At 39.4% G+C, this 2,905-nt stretch overlaps 1 protein-coding gene across 1 annotated transcript; it reads left to right on the top strand.

Moving 5' to 3' along the window:
• The first annotated feature begins 233 nt into the window (after positions 1-233).
• Positions 234-2,077, top strand: LOC104444465 (putative expansin-B2). The gene is given in 6 exon segments (XM_039312598.1): positions 234-390; positions 393-416; positions 793-898; positions 1,202-1,374; positions 1,377-1,398; positions 1,609-2,077. Coding segments are annotated over 6 exon segments (816 nt in total). The 3' UTR covers positions 1,943-2,077.
• Positions 2,078-2,905: the final 828 nt, after the last annotated feature.

Below are 2,905 nucleotides of genomic sequence, written 5' to 3'. Positions count from 1 at the left end.
CGGACTATTCAGCTTGCAAGAAAAGTTATGGCACAAGCAAACCCTATTATAAAAAAAAAATATATATATAATAGCCAAAAGGCAAAAACTATGGCCGAAAATTCTCCAATGACGACAAGGACTCCTATTTAGTGGAATTTTGTGCTCTCAATTTGACTATAAATACCCGCTCGTTAAGCTCCCAAAATGAGTACGAGAAATCAAACTCCTAACTCAAGCGTTTCGACAATCCCATGGCGCTTCTTTAATCTCTATCATTTTGCTTCCCTCTCGCCCTTCTCCTTTCTCTCCTCATAACCTCGTCTCACTGCTTCAATCCCAAATCGGTTAACATCTCGAAGGTTCAGTCCAACGGCGATCGGTCCTCATCAGGTGCGATGTGGTACGGAGTCTCGATGGCGCCGAAAGCGACGGTGATGGAATGACATTATATTTCTATTTGGTCAATCCACCCGGAGTAAAGATCTTTTATGCAAGTGGCATTGGTCTCATTACACGCCTTTCAGTAATTTTGAGTCATCAAGTCTTTCGAGTATAGCTCGATTCGGACATATAAGCAGCTTAGGTCAATCACTTGCATTGATTTTGGCTTTGCACCAAACATGTATAGAGTTAGAGGTCAAAATGGAAGCAAGTACAACGCCAAACAATACTACTCTAGTAATTACACATTTCACCTGATCTGCAAATATATATACTTGTATTTATACACATAAATTATATATATATATATATATATATATATATATATATATATATATATATATATTGTATGATATTTTGTACGTAGGTGTGCATGTTGGTGTGGGAATGAGGTCGACCAAGCCCCATTCTCTTCGATGGCGTCCGCAGGAGGGCCTCCTCTTTTGAAATCAGGCAAAGGATGTGGAGCTTGTTACCAGCTTTCTCTATTGCTAGAAAAGTGTCTCTTGAATTATTTTTATATTCGCCGTCATCAGAAAAATTTGCCACGGACAAAGTTAATATATGTTCACAAGATATGCTTTTCCTAAATTAATAATCGCGGAATAGAAGTCATGAAAACATCCTACTAGGGCAACCTTTCTAGACTCCCAGTAAAAGTAGTTTGAATTATTCGTATTTAGACAGATTATTTGACTCAGTACATATTGTCCTATTGAAACAGATTATTAAGTAGTATTTAGGAAGTGCAGTCTTTTGAGCTCTTGTCAATTAAATTTCAGGTGAAATGCACTGAAAACGCGGCTTGTTCCGGGAACCCGGTGATGGTCGTTATAACTAAGGAATGCCCTGGTGGCCCTTGTGTCGCTGAATCTGCTCACTTCGATTTGAGTGGCACAGCTTTTGGAGCCATGGCGAGCCCCGGCAAGGCCGATGAACTTCGCAATGCGGGTTGCTGCAGATTCAATACCAAAGGTCCGTACAGTTGATCCTTTCTCTATAGATCCTTTCAAGTGAATTCCAATTTTAACGGATGCGCAGAGGGAAAAAGGAAGATACGACGCATTGAAAAGTGCTTTAAATTAACGAGAAACTTTGCTTTCACCAGACTTATACTAATCAGCAGATAGTCTAACTTGCTTATTAAAAGTCTATTTATGTGTACATATTCACAATGCCAAGCAGAGTAGAGTGCAATTTCCCCGGCGTGAAGGTGGCATTCCACATTGACTCCAGCTCGAACCCCAACTATTTCGCTGCGCTAATTGAGTGCGAGGATGGGGATGGCAAGCTCGGCGCTGTCAACCTGAAGCAGGCTCTAGACTCTGACTCTTGGCTTCCGATGCAACAGTCGTGGGGCGCGGTTTGGAAGCTGGATGGCGCGGGCCAGCTGCGCGCCTCATTCTCGATCAAGCTCACCTCTCTTGACTCCGGTAAGACCCTGGTTGCCAATAACGTGATCCCCGCTGGGTGGCAGCCCGGACAGACGTACCGGTCCGTCGTCAACTTTGCTGTCTGAGGGTTGTGTGTGGTTTGCTTGGGAGACGAAGAAATGGAGATTGATCGTCCGTGAATTTGGTTGTGTGTGTTTTATGTGATTGGCAAAAATAAAACATAGGATTGTGTGGAAAAAGAAAGTATGTTGCTTTTTCCACTATGTAATCTAGTCAACTATGAGCTACTTCTTGGAAAAGAGAGTAGTAGTGAGAAATGAACGGTATTATCCTTTGAAAATCAAGAATGATTTAGGTATTTTTGTTCCATTTTTCGTGCTAATCTATTGTATTTGAAGCTTGAAAGCTTTTATGTTTCGCACCAATATATGTACCACTTCCAAAGTGGATGGTTATAAATTGTGTCAATTTAAATGCAAATGGGTATTTTCTTCACTCTGAAGAAATGAAATTTCTCAATGAAAATTATAATTCCTTAGAAACCATTTTTGATGCATATTCATTAATAAAACTAACGAACCCAACCTTTCAACATGTTACTATCCCTCGCATCTATTACTACCTCAATTCAATTATTAGGAAATCAACCCGTCGTGCGTTGAGTTCATACTTAATACTAGCTTCAACATATGTGAACAAAAAACACCATCATTGAATTTTTAGTTCAATTCCTATCAAACTACTGACTGATTTAATTTCAATCTTAGTTTTAGTCAAGTTAATGTGTATTATGTAGGATAGTCGATGTTCACATCAGTAATTTCCGTTTAAAATTGGCTGGAATGACTAAATTGACAAATTACCAAAAGATTTATAACTCAATTGACAAAATTTAAAGGTTTTGAATTGATTTGACATCCATATAATAGGTTTAGGGTTTTTTTGGTAATCATCCGAGATGAGCGTAGTTGACATGGACAAGGAAGAGCTAGGCGTTGGTGCAAATCAATTTCCTGCCACCATTAGTAGGGTAAGTGACTTAGTGTCCATCATTAGCGAATTTTGTTCTTTGATGGTTTTTTTTTTGG

Source organism: Eucalyptus grandis, chromosome 5, assembly GCF_016545825.1.
Source record: "Eucalyptus grandis isolate ANBG69807.140 chromosome 5, ASM1654582v1, whole genome shotgun sequence".
NCBI classification, from domain to species: Eukaryota; Viridiplantae; Streptophyta; class Magnoliopsida; order Myrtales; family Myrtaceae; genus Eucalyptus; species Eucalyptus grandis.
Note: the sequence above shows the minus strand (reverse complement) of the source record. Positions and strands in the feature narration are given on the sequence as shown.